Source organism: Paralichthys olivaceus, chromosome 8 (genome assembly GCF_024713975.1).
Source record: "Paralichthys olivaceus isolate ysfri-2021 chromosome 8, ASM2471397v2, whole genome shotgun sequence".
In the NCBI taxonomy this organism is placed as follows: domain Eukaryota; kingdom Metazoa; phylum Chordata; class Actinopteri; order Pleuronectiformes; family Paralichthyidae; genus Paralichthys; species Paralichthys olivaceus.
Genome location: NC_091100.1, coordinates 8,300,551 through 8,318,496, shown reverse-complemented (window position 1 = coordinate 8,318,496; position 17,946 = coordinate 8,300,551). Strand labels below are relative to the sequence as shown.

The 17,946-nt window shown below is 40.4% G+C and overlaps 1 protein-coding gene across 2 annotated transcripts in view; it reads right to left on the bottom strand.

The window, feature by feature from the left end:
• Window positions 1-15,413, bottom strand: part of coro2aa (coronin 2Aa) — a 31,939-nt gene extending 16,526 nt beyond the window's left edge. The window contains exon 1 of one of the 2 annotated variants that reach the window (XM_020101327.2): window positions 15,256-15,413. In XM_020101327.2, coding sequence (XP_019956886.2) covers window positions 15,256-15,270 — 15 coding nt within the window. In that variant the 5' untranslated portion in view covers window positions 15,271-15,413. Of the gene's footprint in view, window positions 1-1,789; window positions 2,165-15,255 lie in introns of those variants that run through there. The other variant, XM_020101328.2, reaches the window with a different exon arrangement.
• Window positions 15,414-17,946: the final 2,533 nt, after the last annotated feature.

Genomic DNA, 17,946 nt, shown 5'->3' with positions numbered 1-17,946 from the left:
CATTAGCACAGAGATAAATTAGACTGAAAACTGTGATAATCCATCCTTTGATGGTGATTGTTTGTGGTCCACTGCTGGCACAAAGGTGAAATTAAAACACAACCCCTCTCAGCAGGCATGTTTCAAGGCTACAGAGTGAGCAGGTATTAACTCACTGCTTTCCCATGGGTCCCCTTCTGTTCTTTCCTCCATTGAGTAGAGCACATAGTTCCTGTGCTGAGATTCCATTAACACCGAAGAACATGGAAAAGTATCACTCAAGGAGATATGATACAAAACATGGATGCACTTAGACACAGAGAGGCTAAATGTAAATCGACATCAATACTAACTCACTTATACACATGAGCCAATAATGAGGTACGAACTGTTCAAAGATTTTGATATTGGTTAAGATATGAAGCCTCAGTTTTAATACTTAAACACATTTATCGTTTCTTCATCATAAACATGTTTTAACCCTGTTTTGTATTGAAGCAGATTTGCCAAACTGTTTAACCTACAATATGTAACTTCAGCTGTTGGGGTCTCTCACTCAAAACAAGAACAAAACACCTAGTTTGATGAAGATGATCTTGAAGCAGCATGGGATCATGGGAGTTGTTGTCTTCGCCACCAATGAAAATCTACCTGATGCAAAACAGCAATGCACGATCGTGATAGCTGAGTGGCTAACTGGCTAACAGTGTGTTTTTCCTTCCTTCATAAGTTGTTTCCCCTGGAAGTTAAAGCAGAGACGGGCAAAGCTACGGGTAAAGAAGATATGATGCAATTAAAAGGAAACCAAAATTAAATGTCCTGTTTCAAATAAACTGGGGATTTCTCTAAGTTTGAACATTGTGGGAAACATTGTGGATAATGTAAGTACACATTCTGTCATCTTTGACATTTTAATGAGCACTTGTTACATATAATATCTTTAAATACAGAAATTTGACTTAGTTAAGTAAACTAGAGAAATTTAATTTAGGAAATCTGACCAAAGAATAAGTCAACAAGCCTGACAACCGCACTGAACAGTTAAAAAGTACTGTGGTTTGATCCCCGGCCCTGACTGCACTTTCACAGTTTGGACCAAAAGCAGAGTGGCTCATAGGTTCATAAACCTTGACGTGAGAAACAGGATCCCAAGCTTAATGAAAAGACCTCAAACAGACTGCAATTCAAACCACAAGGCACATATTTCAGTGAATGGTGGTGTTTTGAAGGGTGGACACCACCATAAATAACCATCTGTGGGTAGAGATGCCTTGACTGGGACGGTGGACGATGATGTCATTTGCACTGTTGTGGAACGGCTTTAGTTTCACATTGATGAGAAAAAGAAGAAAATGCTTCAGCTCATGCTGGTGAATGAGATGCTCAATGTAATAGGATAATTAACTATAAGAGTGCAAGTGAAGTCTGCGGCTGGCAGAATCTTTGCCATGCAGAGAACGCTTTTTGATATCATTTCCAAATATACATGCTTTCAGGCAGAGCTGGTTTGAAGAGAGATTTCTTTTTCATCTTGTCCAAGCCTGTCTCCTGCAAACACAATCCTAAGTTTGAATCCCCAGGGTAAAAAGTGACACACACACAAACACTCACACACGCACATGCACACACACACACACACACACAGACACACACACTTTTGGACAGAGGTCTAATGAGTAAAAGATCAATAAGAACAGTTGTGAAGGCTGCTCAGAGAGCAGGACATGAAAGAAAGACAACACGGAAGGAAAAAATAATGGAGTGTGTGTACAATTGAGCAAGAGGGAGTGTGAGAGGCAGCCGCACTCACCCTGTCGAGCGAGTGAGTTGTCACGGGCACGAGAAGGAGCAGCAGGTCCTTGAGTGAGGAAAAGTTCCGTCTCTGTGTCTGACCGGCAAGAAATAAAAAAATCCCTCTCTCCCTTCAAAAATAATCATAAATCTTCTTTCCTGATGTCAGGCAGATGGAGCTTCTCTCTTCTTCTGTTTAGCCCACACACATGCACACACACACAAGCAGCCTGTCCAAAAACTTAGCGTCCTGTCCGAGTTTCTTCTCTGATGTGCAGTCAGTCAGTCAGAGAAGACGGTGAGTGAGTGTGTGTGTGTGTGTGTGTGTGTGTGTGTGCAGCATGTAGACGAGAGCGTGTGTGAACAAGCACAGGGAGAATGCAGGAGTGTGTACACTCCCAGAGAGGGGAGGTGACTGCAAGAGGAAAGAGAGAGAGAGAGGGAGGGAGGGAGGGAGGGAGAGAGAGAGGGAGAGGGAGAGGGAGAGGGAGAGAGAGAGAGAGAGAGAGAGAGAGGGAGCAGGTAATCACACTCCCTCTCTGCCGCTCCCTCCTGTCACTCCTCCACAGTGTTTGCTTAATCAGGATGTCTCACTCCATCTTTGAGGGGTAGGATGAAGACAGGAAGGGAAAAAACTACAGGAGCCATTGGTCAGATGAGTGTTTTCAAATTAGCAGCTAATAAACAAACATTCATCTCTTCTGCATCTCTCTCCTTACGTCTACCTCTAAGTTTATGATGGAAGTATGATGGGAGTCTTGTTTCCAAGTAATTCAGCTTCAGTTAAGACAATACATCAATTCATTTTCTGTCAATCAGAAACTGAATCAGTAAATGTGCAGTAGCAAGAGACAAGCTAAAAAAAAACTGATTGGAATAGAAGCAGCAGAGGCTGAAACATTTTGACTTTTAGTCCCTAAGCCCTGTAAATACTGGATCCTGCATTTCCCATAATGCAACTTATTGGAATCATTTGTTAGAGTTTCATGGATGACATGAGGGAAACGACTCTTTAAAGGACAGTCACAACATCCAGTAGGGATTTTAAATGTGTCTCACACTCGTCACCTACTCTCATAAAAGGAAAAATGCAAAAAAAATAGATGAAAATTCAAAATAAAGCCCAAGCGTAGATAGTTAGTAAAGACTTTCAGCATCAAAAAGAAGATTGTTCCTGACTATTGACTATGTTTCATATATTTACAGTGACTTTTTGTGTCATCTCATTTATTCAATTGATTCATAAGTTGCACCGAACAAGAGGGGAAAACCCGCACACACAATTTGATTGGCCAGATTGTCTGGCCGAACTCCAGCTGCTGCAGAACCCATTCATCCGTTCACATGGCTGCTGCTGCACAGCGGTGCTAATCGCTCCAAGTCAAGCTCAAACATTATGTAATGACACATTAGCACTGGAGGCTAGGCTAATGGGTCGATGGATGGTCGCTGACAGCCGGCGTTGTCTATGGGTCAGACGGGTGGAGCAGAGGGGCTGATCAATCATTATCTCACAAACGTGCATGACTGCACGTTGTTTGTTCAGATCAGGATTATTTGTGTAATGCAATGACATCTCAGTAAGGTGTGAGGTGTGGAGTTTAAAGATGAACTTTTTATTCATCTTGTGTTAGATTATTTAATGATGAGTTTAATGCCACCTTTGCCCTTCTTTAATTTGTCCACATTGTTTTCTTGCAAGTTTAAAGTCTAATAGTTGGATTCTGTGTGGGTTTAACAAAGGTATCAATACTTCAATGTAAAATTTTAATTTTTCCATAGTATCAACTATTTTGCATTTTATCATTCAACATTTAATTTAGACAAAGACATATTTTTAAATTAAAAAGTACTAAAATAACTGACTGTGTGGTTCAATTTTATTTTATTTTGACCAGAGTAAAACACAGCCTCAAAGTGCAGAAACTTAATCCCCAAAAAAATTATCATTATGCTAAATGAACTTTTCTTACAATGATTTATATATTTGAATTATAGGGTATAAAAAGTGGCACAAATAATAGAAGTCAAGCACCAGTGAGCTCAGAAATGTAGATAGAGAAAATGAGTTTAAAGGAGGATGCACACACCATGAGTGAAAAACACATGTCCCCCAAATACACAACAAAGTCCAACGGTCGCACACTGTCAGTGAGATAAGAGACTGGGCACACAAACTGGTAAATACATGGCTCGTCAGAGTCAGGAGTTTACCTCAGCCACTCTGCTGGGATCCTTTCTGATCAGCGTGAGCCCTCAACACCAATGTAGCTAAAGCTGATCATCAACAGCAACAACCATTCAAACTCACATTCTAAAAACTGGAGCCTGCTGTTGAGCAAAAAGGAAGTGAATGATTGTGCGGCAACTGAAATTCAAATACTTGGAAACCTGAGAACTAAACAAACATGGAAGACACAAGCAGATTTTTAAATTTTATGTTCCAGCCAGTGTCAGTGTGCTGAAGCAGAGAGCAGACAGACGGTGGAGTGATTGGCCAGTGTCATTCTGTACGGATCCGCCTCCTATCACAGCAGACAGACAGTGCTGATTTATGCTACTTGTCGGCAGCCGAGGCTCCGCTTGTCGTCTCACTCTGTATTTTCTTGCACTCGGCTCGCGGCTCTGGATTGGACCTTGGTGTTTTGGAGCCAGTGTGTGTCTGACTTGTAGTAATTATCAATAAGGACAGGGCATGAGACTTAAAAGTCCCTGACTCTTTCCAAAGAGCTCAAACCAGAGGCGTGCTCTCTCATCACAGATTACACAGCCGCAGTGTAATAGCTGGCTGCTGTGAGAAAATAGGCCGAAGCCTTTGACACCACAGAGCCACAGCGACCTTCCCTTCCTCACTTTGTCATTGCTGATTAGTCGTCTGACTGTGTTGTGACTATAAAGCACCTGGTTTCAGTGTCAAGTGCCATCCAGTGTAGTGAGCTTTGGGCTTTTTGTACTTTAACAGAACAAGTGATATTCAACTGAACAAATAGTGCAGCCACATTCGAGTAGACTTCACTGAGCAGGTGCAGTCATTTTTCTGAATACGACATCGGGAGCTACTGAAGTCCAGTGTAAACAGAACTCTCCATTAAAAACAGCTTAATTTTCACGAGTCCTCCTGAAGGCACACACGTATAAAAGACGGGTTAGAGCAGCAGGTTCCTTGAAATGAAACCCTACTGCATTTCTTGGTATTAAGGATTCCTGAGCAGCGCTGTGCACGAGAGGACAAGGTCAAGCTTTTTTAAGTTATTAGAGATTTGCATGTTGCTTTACTGTGCAAATGACGAGCCACACCCGCCCGAGCTCACAGGAGAGATAGAGATTCTACAAGTCGTTACACAGGCCAGTCAGAGAAAATATTACAACACTGTTCTACTCATACTCTATTTGCAGCATATGTGAATTAATCAATTTTGGGTAGACACTTCTACATGGTAGAATCATATGTGTAATAAAAGCATTTATGTTTTTATTACTCTCTCTCTTGAGATTGTTATTTCAATAAAATTAAAGTTTTCAATTGTTAAATGATTTTTCATCTTATAGCAATTGGTATAAAAGTTTAAACCATCCAAAAAACTATTTCACAATGCAAACGATATGATCCATGGCTCAGTTTGATCCAGACCAAGACCATCGCTTTTGCCCTGAGTTAACTCTGGTCCATTGGTCTGAGGCACCTTTCTTTTATTTTGGTTTGGACTTCAGTAGAAAGTCTGGATAGAAAGTGCCCTTTGTCAGTTTAGAGGGAAGGAGATGGTAGAAGATTGAATTTACTTAACCTTCGTCTAAAGTAGCCAGAAATATGTATCCTACCTCTTGAACTATATACACTAGAAAGGACTATATTCCAATACATTCTGTATGTTAATACTGAAGTATAAAATTAAAGAACTTCAACTGAGCACACTCAGAAAATGAAGACAGTATGAACAGTGGAGTTTCAAATGAGATCATGATCTGCTCATGTGTCTCAACAGGCCAAGGTGTGACTAAGTACGCTAACACAATCACTGGTGTTTAGATCTTTGCCTGCACTCGCCTAAATCTGACGAACACGAGCGTCTTCAACTTACAAATGAGATTCTTTCACTCAGAGCATTTTTAGATAGTCGGGTTAAATGTGAAGATGGACGGGTCTGTGATCCATTCAGGATCAAAGACAGATGTGATGGTGATCAAGAGACAGGAAGTGACAAGGGGAGCAAAGTATATGATAAGACCATAGATATGTATGTGTATATAAAAATGGACGACCTGACAGAACCTGCCCCCTCCATATTAGTTGATGGGACATACTGCAAACCGAAAGGTCAATCAATGAAATACATTTTTTTCAAAGAAGATTTCTTTCATTATAAGTAGTTCTACTCATACTGATGCAAGTGTTCATTTTCCAGTTAGTTTGGTTTTATTCAGTTATTTAATGCTTTGAAAACAAGATGAAATGTTGTGATTGACAGCTGAGACTGCCTCGCGATCGGATGAGTGTGTATTGGCGGTACCTAGCTATACTGCGACTCCATTCATTTTAATCACAAGATGGCAGCACTTGCATCCAGAATATATGGATAGTGTGAGGAAGTGGAGACGCATCGTCCGTCTTTATTTACCGTCTACAGATAAGACGTTAAATAGTCATTCTTAAAATGTGTCGATGTTAAACAAAGAGTCACATTTCATCATATGCTTGGAAAAAAGAGCATAGTGTGATTGTGATCTCACCTCCGGTTGCCTTAAATGCCACGAGTCACATGTTAGCTCATCTGAGCAGAGCTGCTCATTCTTTCATCTCTGACTCAAAATCTGCACCATGCAGCTGTTTGAAATAATTCCTGTTCAGTGATATCACAGCCTACTTACCTACTTACATCAACTTTGGCAGCGAGTCATGGTCTGTGTGGCCAATTATATCTGGATTCACATCAGAGAGGCTCTGCAGAAAAATACCTTTCACAGATAAAGACTGATGTGCAAGTGAAGATCTGTTAAAAAGTGATCAGTTTATCTGCACCTCTTCAGTTTTTAACTATGATGATTTGAGACACAAAGAATGTAATCTATCTGACATCACTTATACACATGAATTTCCGGCATCCAGCAACTCTGAAAGCATTGTCTGAGTCTGACGAGCTGGAAACCAAATCAATGCCTTTATTGACTTACAGTAAGAGGGTCCAGACTCGGAGATGCTGGATGGAGGTTTCATGGTACAGAACACATAACAATCACATCACAGCACTTCGACCTCAGGCTCTTAGCAGTATGTCGTGTTTCCCTTTAGTTGAGCTAAAATAACAGAATTGTTTGATGACACAATATTTGAGAAAAGGCAGATTCGTAAAAGTACAACTGATATGGAGACAGGACAGTGTAATTTGACATCAAATGAGCCTCGCCTCTTCATAGCCAAGCTCCATCTAAAAACTACCATCTGTATATATAGATATCTTTCATCTTAATGGGTAATTATAGTTATGGATCATGTCTCGTCGTACCCAGAGTCTCAGGTCATTAGCTCAAGAGAGCTTGTGCATTAATTACAACAAATGGAGGCTTCTCTGCAGACAGCCAGTGGCCAGAAAAAGCTCCAGGCACAGTTAAAAATATTCAGAATCAAAGGGAAAACAGAGGAGGGAAAAACGGGCAACAGCATAAAATTAGGTTTGATGTTCTAAAATTAGCTCAGGACGCGCTGCCTGAGGAATTAATATGCAAACGAGACAACTTTTGTTGCTGCATTTACCATTGGTGTAAAATATACCGTACATAATAAATGACAACATGGCTGATGATCAATTATTCAGCAAAGCCATGAGCTTGTTCCTCAGTGCAGAGCAGAAGTAGTCACAGGATCCTTATTTCAATTAATACCGTGTACGCTGTTTAGCCTCAGCAGCTAAAGGCCATCCATCCGTTCTAACCATAGTAACTGTAGTCAAGGTGAGTTTCACTTTCTGTGACTCAAGGGTATTAGTTTGACTTTATATATAGGCTCAGCCTCTCCCTCTGAACAATACATGGATGGCCGTGCTGCTGCAGTGCACACCCATGTTCTCAGGCAGAGGGAGGTCAACACTAATCAGATTACGCCCATTAGCTAACCGCATTAAACTCTTATGATAGTCAACACACAGAACGTGCAGTTTGGACGAGCTAATGCAAGTGTTTGTCTGCGACATCTCGCACGAGGAAGCTGAGATTACAGTGAGAAGTCTATCTATTCACTGCAGTTCGTCGTTTTAACATGCTAGCATCTGCTAATTAGCACGAAACACAAAGTACAGCTGAGGCTGTTTTGCATATTTCAATAACAATAATAATAATAATTCTAAACCATCAACTGTAAATAACGATGGACGATGCATGTCCACTTCTTCCCATTGTACAAAAATGTAGCCAAAAAATCCTGGTTACGGTTGCTGCCATTTTTTGATGTTGGACCCAGAGTCTGCACAGAAAATGACCCGTGTTATGGAGATCTCGCTGATACAAGTGCTAAACGAATCACAAGTCCCATGTCCCAATCTGCTACCTTGGAGGAGTCGGTGTTTATGATCTATGCAGCAGCCAGCCACCAGGGGGCGATGGAAATGCTTTGGCTTCACTTTTGGGGACCATCGATCTTTACGTACAGTATATGCACTGTACTAAATACCCTCATTGTGGCGCTAGAGGAAATGTCAGACAGTCATCAGTAAATGATCTATGAACCATACATATCTAAAATCTCATTGATAGTAGCTGTGAACTGGTGGACTAACTCATCCCAAAAGCCATTCCGCTGGTGTTGCCAAAATTATACAACAAAACAAACTTTTATTGAGCACAAATATACAACAAAAATAGCATGAGCTGTTCTAAACTATGAATGTTACTGAGGATCCTGCATGAACTACTTTAAGTGCTCACAACAAATAAATCCATCCAGCAGCATTTGAAAGGAAATACTTGTCAAATCTAATTAACAAATGTATGTACTTGCCACTTGCCTTGTCAGAGAGTGAGCGTACATTTGCTCTGACATCACTTTTCATGGTCATTAGAAGGCTGGGATCAATACGATCACAACACACATCAGTGGAGGAGAACATGTACTTCTCTTCATGAATAATAAATCAGACTCTGCTGACCCATCTGCCTCCCGATGAAGACCCTCTGACTCTGGAACAACAGCAGCACACGCTAAAAGCACACTTCCATTAACATAGGCCTGACTCTATAGATGCTCATGCCATAAGAGAGATAAACAGTTACATTCATAATGTAAAAGCTCTTTGACAGTGATTCAGCCTGGTGATGTTTGAAAAACCTTGAAGGTCAAGGAACAAAACTTGTCGTTTATAAAAATTATGCTCCAGTTTTTCAGAAATGGAGCCTTAGGTCTGTTGTTAATGTGAGAGGCAGAAACTGGGGTGACAAGATTAAAAGTAAACCAACAGTGTAAGATCTTAGGACAGTTTCTAATGCAACATGGATCTTTCCTCTGACCCTTCACAGTGTCACCTCCCTGCAGACTGAAAAACTACAAGAGCACGACATTGCACAGATCCACTCTCTCTGTTTTTTTTTATGTAATCCTCTCCCTGTGCGCCCCACGTGGGAGCAGCAGCAGATAATCCTCAAACAGTCCGACAGCTGTCAGGTCAGAAACGTGCAGGACAACCTGCCACAGCCGACCTGACGAGAAGAGGCACAAAGACTGGAAACACAAACAGGTCTTTCTTAGCTATTGTTTAAAAAGGCATTATGCCTCGCTGTGTAAATGAGCCTTCCCTGCAGTGACAAGAAGCAGCAGCAGCTGGTTTGTTAAGGGAAGCTGGTGGTCTGTAGGCCCTCGGTGTGTGACAATAACAGTGAGAGGTTCTGCGGTCACATGCAGGCTCTCCGGTTACATAAGAGCATTTTAGGGATTTCCAAACCATTGTCAGGACGAGTACAGTAATCGTCCTTAACAAGCACCAGCAGATTGCTTCCTAAAGCCTGAGCACTTCAATATGACAGATTTGAATCAGTTCAGGAGCTGGGCCTGGGAGCATCAAGCATCAAATGATAAATCACAAAAATTGTGCAGTGTAGTTGTTCAATACTGAATGTTGATCTATTACACATCTACAATGTGCACAATTGACTGGAGATCAAAAATGCATATTCAAGAGACTATGACTATGAAAAAACAGGGCTGAAAAAAATCAAGAAATCAATCCAGATCAAAACATCTGCGTTAGAGTAGCTCTTAAAAAAAAAAGCTCAAATCCATCCAACACAAAAAGAACCTTCATTTCACTTCATCTGGATTAGAAGAACTGCTGGTGATGACCAGTATTGTGACAGTTTTGCCTTTAAATCCCTCCAATAAATATATTTTCAACTCAATAACTTCTTAAAAAAACACATTATATTTCTCAGAGGATATTAGAATATAAATGCATGACAACATATGTATTTTCCACAAATTTGTGTAAAGAAAACATCGTGTCTTCTAGTAAAGAGCCATGGAAGTGTCAGTATCAGTGTAATTGAACTGTGGGGTTAAACGTGACGGGGGACACAACCCTCTGTCCTGCTGTGCGTGGAGGAAGGACTTCATTAGCGTCAGTGAAGAGTGAACCACAGGGGCAGCGGTGGAGGAGTCAGAGGCTGAAGAACCCCGGGGGCTTTGTTCTGGAGCTATAATCATGTATGAGGCATCATTTAGTGGAAACATCAGGTTCTCCACCACCACATCACCTTCCAGGCACAATGTCTGCTTTGTAAAGCAACAAGTGAGATGATCTCATTGACCTCCAGGCTGTTTCTGACTTGTTGCCAAATCAGTGAATCAAGAGTTTCAGTTGCTGCTTGAGGACACGACCTGCACACGTGAATTTAGCTGAAACATTCAGTGAATCCCAGAAGCTCGAATGTGAGGATTTTCTATCTTTCACCGTTTCATGTTATTGTAGATGTCAGCAGGAAAGTGGAGATTGTATCTTGGGTTATCTCGAGAACAATTTTGTGAACTTTTATAGTCCAAATGAATAATTTAAAAACAAGACTAAAAGCGTGCAGCAATGCTCGGAGCTCTGTGAAGCTGTTCTTGGGCACAGTGTTACTTGAAGCTACAGGTTAGCATGCTCAACACGCTCATTGTGACAATGCTAACATGCAGATGTTTAGCAGATTTGGCTAGATTAGCATGATAGAATGCGAATATATGGCAGTTAGCACAACATATTGGTAAATAGCAAATGCTGGCAAGTTAGCATTGATATTTTTGCAGGTCATATTAGCATTCAATTATCGGATGGCACTACTGAAAAACTGAATCACCCAAGTTCTTACAGTTCATCCTCTGGAGACCTTCAATATAAGTCTCATGACAAAACTACCAACTCAGATATGTTTAAGTACAAATCAACAACGTTGTCCTCCTGGTGGCGGCAGAAATGCCAACAACCAACAAAGTCATGTTCATCCTCTGGAACCATGAATGTTTGCTGTTAAGAGTATTTAATTCTAAAACAAAGTGGCCCCACCATCTGCTGAGTCACGTATGTTTGGCTAAAAATAATCAACACATTCATCGAACATGAAAACTTTTGTAATTTAAACATGTACATGATTTATAAAGCTACAGGTATGATCAGGCAGCATATCTCCACACTCACATACATAGACCGGCCTCAACATTCTGACCTGGACACAGAATGACTCGCCACCTTTTATTGGTTTCCTCACCTCGCTGTGGAGTAACACAGGTGAAGATGCACAGAAACACCACGAAGTCGACACATTCTGCAGCTGAACCCTGCAGAGGAGAGCAGCACGCTACCTGTGTCTTTTTCTTATCTCGTCATTTTATTTTCAGTGAAAACACACAAACACCATACAAGACAGCAAATCATTCTCTAATATTCCACAGAGTATCTCCTCTGTTTGGTCTATCCCTCCATTCGGGTTATAAAACTGTAAAATTATGTCTTTAAAACCCAATTGATGCTTTAGCGTGGAAGCTACATCTTAGATACGCACATAGCCGAGCATTCACAGTTTGTGCGTAGGTGTGTTACGCGCCGAAAAGTGTTGTCCGGTTTCTGATCCGCTTATTAACAAATTTTCTGGCGTCTCTTCAGACCAATGGCAAGTGTTACTAAGAGGATCGTGTTGGAGCTGATAGATATTGAAGACCAATTACTTTTTCTTAAAGAACTGCAACAAAGAAAAGAAAGACATTTTGAGATTTGCTACCGTTCATTTCACGATTCACTCCACTGGCAGTTAAAAGTATTAAAGTATAATATTGGGTTCTGAGGTAATCAAGGCATCATGTTTGTCAAGAACACAGGATACAGCTCCTGTTATTTTCAAATCACTGTATTACACAACAGCAGCATATTGCCCCATGAAAACTCTGCTGAACAGGTTCAAAGATATTAGTTCAAAAACACGCCTTCAATTCACAGCAGTTATTACATCAGGCTTACAGACTTACTGCAAATGTGTGTATTACCTTACAGACCTGAATTGAGCTGAACTGACACATTTCATAAACGAGTCTCTGTGCTTCTGAGATTCTGAAGAACTGAGCGTCTTGTTAGCAAACTGCACAGGTCATAGGTTGGAGAGAGCAGGAGAATCTCAGGTATGTGTGAACAGTCTGTGTGATAACATGCCAGAGATACAGCAGGTTAGCGCTTTATGGCCCGACATGAAAGCTCACAACAGATTTCCAGAGACACACAGTAGAGTTAAACAGAAGAGAGTGTACAGTGTCTTCAAATACCTCAAACTCCTCATTAAAAACTTTCTGATAACGTCAAGACGCGTTCTTTCTTTCTCTCTCGTTAAAATCCAGTTACAAGGGGTGAAGTTTCTTCTTGGTCGGGAGTTTTCCCACAACTGAAGCTGCGTAGCACACTCATTAGTCTAATGCTCATTTTGGCAGGGGTTTGCCCATTAGGTTGATGACAGGCCTACTTAGACTGATCTAGCGCTGGCATGACACCTTCACACCGCACACAACACCAACACCACCGTGACTGGCGCTGCCACACAGGTTCTTAAACTCTGAGCACATTACTGCCTCGTACAGTCTGAGAAACTCTTCAGGTTTGTGAATGAGAAGCTGGCGATGGGAGAGGGCATGAAAGCACGCAGATCACCAGCGACAGACTTGTTCTTGTTACGGGCTGGAATAGAAATTTGCATTAAACCACAGCAGAAGCCAAAGTGCAGCTTTGTCCTCAGTGTTTATCTCCTGTGAGCTGATAAAAGAGCAGAGGTGAAGAAGTGGACAGGACACGTTAAGAAGGAATAAAAGTTTCTGAAGCATTTTTTCAAATATAGGACAAGATGGTGACGATCCCTCGTACATTTGAAGGTCTTCTGCACAATGTAAGTTACCAACTACCAGTAGGTGTTAGCAGGTGTTAGCAGGTGTTAGCAGGTGTTAGCGGCCACCAGTGGACAAACCTCCATTGTGCACCTTAGCACCATCAATTGTTTTGGCCTTGTGATCAACGATACAGATGGAACTTGAGGATACACTGAGGCTAAAGGTAAATCTGACTGGCAACAATTATTATTCAGCTTATTTCCAAGTTAAAGAGAAAGAATATCATGTTTGCAACTCATGAGTGTTCACGTCATTGGACAACTAAACACAAACAGAAATGAGAATTAGAGAATTGAGACTAGCTATATGTCTATAAGCTACATTTTCCTTTCTTAAACTGTCTTTCAGCAACACACTGCATCTTGTTTCTAATACGTACACAGATAGAAATGTTGAAAAGACCCAAGTGCCAACATGTTTAACTTTACAGGTGCTTGTGTTTGTTTTTACTTTATAAAAAGAGAAAACCAATCAACCATATCGTCTCCTGGCTCCACAGACATGAGACATGATTCAATGCTCTCACTTCATGAACACTGTCAAAAATATTTTGTATAGAATCTATTATCGCCTGCACTTGACCTCTGAATTAAACATTTTCTGTAATTAGAATTACAAAAAGCATAAATGGAAAGAACTGTTTATACATGTGATTATTGTGTTAATGCCCCATAAAATAAATGGAATAAAACTTCAAGTCTAAAATTTGCTGCTTAGTCTGAGCTAATGTTAAACTGATGTTGAGAAATGTGGTTTAAATTAATACATTTTATAAAGATTTTTATCTGATGGTTAAATGTAGCATGTGTGAAATAATCAAATTGTTGTTTGATTCATACGAACGAAGTCTTTAAAATCTAACTTTGTTCCAATTGTAATTTGGTCAGCAGACTTTAGTGAAACCATGAGTCACTATAGTCACATTATCATAATATGATACCACTTCAGATCTATAAACAAGGCCCGTGTTAAACTGCCTAAACAAAGTGCACGGCCTGAAGCTGCCACTGTAGAGGTGATGTGCATGTGCCACACTAGAGGAGCTGACTGGCACTATATTTCTCCCACTGCTCCACATGTGGTGAGCATTAGACTCAGGTCATTAAACACAGAGCTCTCAAACTGCTTCTTCTTTTGTCTTACGTTTGTTTACGTCCGTCCAAAAACAATGGATCCAAACCATCTGCTGAGTTTGTGTCCGGACAGAACACAGCCACCCGCCGAGCAACAATAATACAATTCACTTCAATCTAATTATGTGTTTCCAGACATGAGGATGACATTAACAACACGTACACTGGATCTATTTGGAGAAACTGTTGCTTTGTTATCAATGATATATGATATTTGTTTTACACACATGTCAAGCAGTGAACCTGTCACCACCGAAAAGCTTGAATCTGCTCATTGATGGAGTTTATGCTTAATTTACGACCTAAACAATTTATCAGCCATCGGTATTTATGGGAATTTTGTTTCTGTCACTCTACAAATAATCTGATCAATTTATTATTTCAACCCCAACACTGACACACACCTTATATTGCTTTACATTGATTTCCTGATCTAAATCTAACCTTAACCCACAGATGTCTAGAGGCTTAAACTAACCTTAACCTAAACCTTGACCCAACCTTAACTTAAACCAAAACCTAAATTCACCTAAACATATTTTTAGCCTAACCTTAATCCGACCTAAACCTAACCTAAACCCTAACCCTTAACATAAACCTAACTTTAGCCTTTATCTTAAAGTACAGTTTAACTTTAATCTAACTTTAACCAGAACCTTAACATTAGACCAACCTTAACTTAAACCTAAACAAAACCTTACCTTACAACATGTCTCACCTTAAAATGCACACACACGCACGCACGCGCACACACACACTGGGGGGTGTTCTTCCTCTCCCCGGACAGAGGACGCTCTGCAGCCGCATGGCAGAGCAGCAGCCCGGGGCCACGCTGCTCGGAGCTCAGGCTGAAATCAAACTCTCACCGGGAGGTTCCGGTGATCGAGCAGCGGCGGGGAAATAAACCGAGGCTGCAAAGTGACTAAAGAGAACCGGCTACACACAGCGAGGGAGCGGATGAAGGGGACTCACCTTTGAGACGGTCATATGGAGCAGACGCCCCGGCAGGTGGTGGTAGTTTTCCCTGAAGAGGAGTCTGTGCAGCGGCGCTGGAGCTGGAGCAGCCGGTGGAGGAGCTGCCGGAGCCGGGACGAGTCGCGTTATAACACCGGTGGCTGCGGCTGCATGGTGCTCATTTAAAAGTCACGATGCCCGGCCTGTGACCTTGACAGTCCCGGAAAAGTACAAACATAAATAAAGATGGAGAAGAAGTGAGAGGGGGAGGATGTGTCTCCTGATCACCGCAGCCACCAGGGATAGAGCAGGAGGAGCAGGAGGAGGAAGAGGAGGATGAAGAGGAGGAGGATGAGAGAGCACAGGATGCGACGAGGGAGGGAGGAGGAGGGAGGGAGGGAGGAGGGGCGAGGCAGAACAGGTTGGTTTTAAACATACTGGATGATTTCAGAGCAGATCATAATAATAATAATAATAATAATGATAATAATGATGATATACCTTCCAATTAAAGATAAGTATAATTGTATAATTAAAGAGAGATGATAGTAATACAACACACCTTTAAATTAAAAAGTTCTGGGATCCAGAGGACAGTGACTCCACACTTAATTAAACAACAAATAATTAAATTAATAATTAAATTATACTTATAAAACAAGTAATGTAAAAGTTTAAGTTTACATAATATTATATTACTCATAAAATTAAAAAGAACAGAGTTAAAAATATATACTTTAACCATTTAACCAGTATTTTATCTGAAAACCTTTTTTGTTTTGATGGTACATTTATACACATTTCAGAGGAGAACACTGAACTGTAAACTTCTCTACATATATTTCTGCTTTTTATAACTTCAATAATCATGCTGATAATATACTTTATTTTTTATCACACAAGTCATGCATAAAATGCAGCAAAGTGTTTAACATGATGGCAGGTTAAACTAAAACATCCAGAACGTAAAACATTCCAAATGTAGTCGTATGAGAACAAATCACCTTAGGGTAAAAAAGATTACTGAGGCTATATATTATACACTTAAACTAAGATCCATTGTTATAAACTGTACATGTAAAGAACAGCTTCACCTCAAACAGCTCAAATAATAATGTACTTTTATCTAATGTCAATTTGAGCATAATCATTTTTATTCAAGTCAAATTTGAAATGTAGGACAACCTAATGGTAGATGACATTTTACACACATATAAATACATATATGAACAGGCAATAAAGTACAAATTACACAATGTAGAGCAGAAAAAGGAGGAGGAAGCGTCAGTAGAGCGTCACATATGAGTTTTAGTTTAGGGGCCTGGTGAAATGTCAGTACAGTGTAGAAGTTATACTCACTGTACAATTTATATCATCGTACTTTTAATAGATACCATACAGCGTTAGGTGTGTGTGTAGATTAATACATAAGTAATATTTCGTGTTTTCAGCTCATCAGGTAGAAACACTGCACGACAACGTTCTCCTGGAGTTTAACAGCGACAGAAGTGACGCCCTTAGTTTCTATGAATCTTCTCAACAACAATAAAACAAGCTTCCTCTCAGAACATCCAACTTCTGCATCCATGTCATGTTATGATGTTCCCCAGACATCTTTGAGTCTGTTGCCTCCCGGTGTTGAAACTCAGGCATTACAAGGAGATTCACAAAATCCACTCAGAGGTTCATCATAGAAATGAACTGAGACAATGAAGAAATGAGCACACTGATGTTTCCTTCACGAGTCAGGTTCAGTTACTGATCAGTGCGTTCACAGACTCTTCTCTCTGTCGTGGTAGCAGAAGTGTTTCAGTTGCATCAGTGCATTTTAGATGTGAGATGAACTGCTGTGCTTTAGGTCAAGTGAACATCGACTATTTCAAAGTAAGAAACATGTGTAAGCAATTGTACAAGAAATAGAAAAGTACAAATGAGCAATTTGGATGTTAGTCGACAAAAATATGTTTAAATTCTATTTCTTTACTTGTTCAGAGTTCTGCCACTGTTCCATGGTCTTCATCAGCAGATCAGGAGGTTGTATTAGTTTGAAATCCAATTAAATCCAGAGACCGAACAGATTTGTGTCCATTTATTTTAGTTAAATAAAGAAAAAATATTTCCTAATGTGAGTACTGTACTTTCCTTTTAGCTTTTCCTTCATCGTAGGGGAATTTATGGAAAACCTACTAAACCATCTGACGCTCCAAAAGACTAAAATATGTCTTAAAGGTAAAACAACTGCAACTTTCAAACGAATATGATCGATGAATATAATCTGTAGATGCTGCGTTTACAACAGAGAACATGTTACCTGGACTGTATGTGTATATTTACCATTTCCTTTTTGGAAATCCTCCACACCCTGTTAATGACCTCAAGTCCTTAACTTGTCAGATTTGCTTCAGATATCAACCCTTTGAATAATAAATGAAAATCATCATTCATGTATTCAGGAAGGTTCGTCTCAGCTGGGCAGAACTTTACGCCACAAGATGTATAATTAAAACCAAAGCTAAGTGTGAACGGGGCCAGAAGTTTTACGTCCTTTCAGAAAGATCACTTGTTGAAACAGGAGTTATGCAAACAGAAGACGTCCGTCTCCTTGGTTCTGTGACATCAGTGTCCTAGAAAACTTTGTGCTTTCACTTGAAAATGATTTTTCTAACAAAGCCCTGAAAATCCTGGTAAACCAACGATTTAATCCTGAAG